The sequence below is a fragment of the Phytophthora infestans genome, genomic scaffold, assembly GCF_000142945.1.
Source record: "Phytophthora infestans T30-4 supercont1.135 genomic scaffold, whole genome shotgun sequence".
NCBI lineage: Eukaryota > Oomycota > Peronosporomycetes > Peronosporales > Peronosporaceae > Phytophthora > Phytophthora infestans.
The window spans coordinates 173,638-176,040 of NW_003303624.1; the positions used below are offsets into that span (position 1 = coordinate 173,638).

The following is a 2,403-nucleotide window of genomic DNA, read 5'->3' on the forward strand; positions in this document are numbered from 1 at the left end:
ACATGGAGTATGACAGTGGAAACACCCGATATTGTCGATAGCCCTAAAAAAGTTTGTACTACTGTTTCTTCGAAGCAACTTTTTACTGAGAGCAAGAAACGACGTCAATGCGTGATTTGTCGCTGGGAAAACCGCTTACCAACTGTCGTGACTGATCACTGTACGCTGCACAACGTATGCCTTTGTCAACTTCTTCACACCGCCCCAGAAAGACCGTACTTCTGCCAAACAGCACGATGGACGTGCTGGGAGAAGTTTCATAACTTTTACCTGCCTCGGAACCTTTTCTCCGTAAAGGGGAACATTATGAAGGCGTCCGAGCTATACAAGTTGAAGCAGAGCGACTCGACGTTACCTCCCCCACAGAACAAAAAGGGTCGAGCAGCTAGAAGAATTCTTTGATATTATCGATGTAAACATCAATATCTCTTTGTATAAATGTAAACGCTGATGAGGTTTGTCCAGCTCGCAGGTACTTGGATCACGTCCTCTATCTCCCAACGACTACAAAAATCTTTTGTACAAGCGCTGTTGTGGCGAGGGCACACCTCACTGGTAAACGCAACGACCCACGCGTTCAACATAAAAAATAACTCTCCGTTGATGTAATTGTTCGTGGACGGCTCAAACTTCAGATTATTTGCGAAGACAATGGTGGCTGTCGAGAACGGTGTTATCGCCGAGATTTTGATTTTGCGCACATCAGCACCATACAATTTCACTTTAGCAAGTGATGGCCACCGTAACGAATTGCTGCTAACTGCATTTGAGCCATGTCCGATGAGCTCGCGGCGAATTTCGACTCCGAGACTTGCTCGAACTGCCGTTTGTAGCGCGAATTGCCCCAATACGTTACCGATACCACAGCCGATGTCAAGAAACACATCTTGGGCATCAATAGTTTTGATTTTGGAGATAGCAGCGATAAGACTACTAATAGCAGCTGGAAGAAGCTCCCCAGCATTCAACGCCGGGGCTGCCGCAGGATAAATGATATCTTTTCTTGATGCATAATGAAAAATGGCTGACATCGTACCAGCTGCTGCGTGAGGAGATAGTAAACAGTTCTTTCGTGAATCAGATCGCTGCGTAGTAGACTGCGCCAACCCAATTGCATCCAAAGGCTGGATAGAGGCCACAGGTAAGGATGCCGGAAAGACCATTACTTCGCTACGCTCCTTTGCTTTTATCGCCACCGCCCCATGCACTTCACTAGGATAGGCTTCGATTTGCTGACTTGGCGTCACTTTCTCCGATTCCAACACGTTTTGTGTAGCTATGGGTGCCAACTGGCTGAGCTGTGTATCCATACAAATTGGGCTTGCTGTTGAGCTCAATGTGCTCTCTGGATCTTGTGGTGCTGGAGTGCAGGCTGCCGAATCTGCAACACCAGCGTGCTACGACGACCTCGCCGAGCTTGTACCTTAGTAAAAAATGACGGCGGAAAGCTTGTCAGATTCCTGCCAAATGTTCGCTTTAGAGCATTCAATCTCTGAGCGAGCTGCACGGGACTTCGTCTCCAGCGTCACATCTTCTTGGCCACCTCACTCCAAGCTACTTTGCTACCGCGCTCTGTGTAGGTGCGAGCGAGCTGCACTAGCGCCTTATCTTCTTCCTCCAAGAACGTGGTCCGAGGCATGGCGACAATTTAGAAATCGGCATGATAGCTCCAGCTTGTGCTGACGGTCGAGTATGCAAGCATCTTGATGAGACTATTGAAAAGTTACCATCTTCAGGGTACTAGCAGGGGAAACTTATCTTGCTTTAATTAATAGTCTATATCAGTAATTTTAGTCTTTTTGACTGCAATCAGAAGATACAAATGCTGTTGTTACAAATCGCGGTGTGTGGAAACATGGATACAAAGCAAAACATGCTTATAAAGCTCCTTTTGAAGCGATTTTCTTAGCGGCTCCTGAAAACCCGACAAAAGGTGCCAGAATAGCACCTTTTGCCGCAAAAGGGTTAAAGAATGGACAAGGTGTGGGATGCAAATGGCACGCCATCATCTTTACCGACGCTGACTGGTCAGGTGACACCTCGGACGCAAAGTCAGTGTCTGGCGCCGTACTGGTATTGAACTGCTCCGTGATTGCTTGGGCATCCAAGAAGCAAACGTCTGTTGCGCTCTCCACCATGGAGGCTGAATACGTGGCTGCTGCAATGGCGGTAATAGACGCTGTCTGGGTGAAGCAACTGCTCGTGGAAATTGGCCTCTGGACAAAGGAGAGGTTGATCAGTTTGCAAGTGGATAACCAGTCTGCTATCAAGACAATGTACATGTAGAATGAGATAACGACCACACGCAGTAAGCACATTAATGTGCTTTACCATTTTATTCGCGACGTGATCAAGCGTGGTGATGTGGCAGTATCCTACTGTCCCACGCAACAGCAGCTCACC

General features: G+C 47.6%; 1 protein-coding gene across 1 annotated transcript; it reads right to left on the bottom strand.

Annotated features, from left to right (window-relative positions):
* Positions 1-1,525: 1,525 nt before the first annotated feature.
* Positions 1,526-2,138, bottom strand: PITG_19974 (uncharacterized protein; the record flags this gene model as incomplete). The annotated part of the gene is made up of 2 exons (XM_002895758.1): positions 1,526-1,615; positions 2,016-2,138. 2 exons carry the CDS (start codon positions 2,136-2,138, stop codon positions 1,526-1,528), a joined length of 213 nt encoding a protein of 70 aa, XP_002895804.1.
* Between the last annotated feature and the right edge of the window lie 265 nt (positions 2,139-2,403).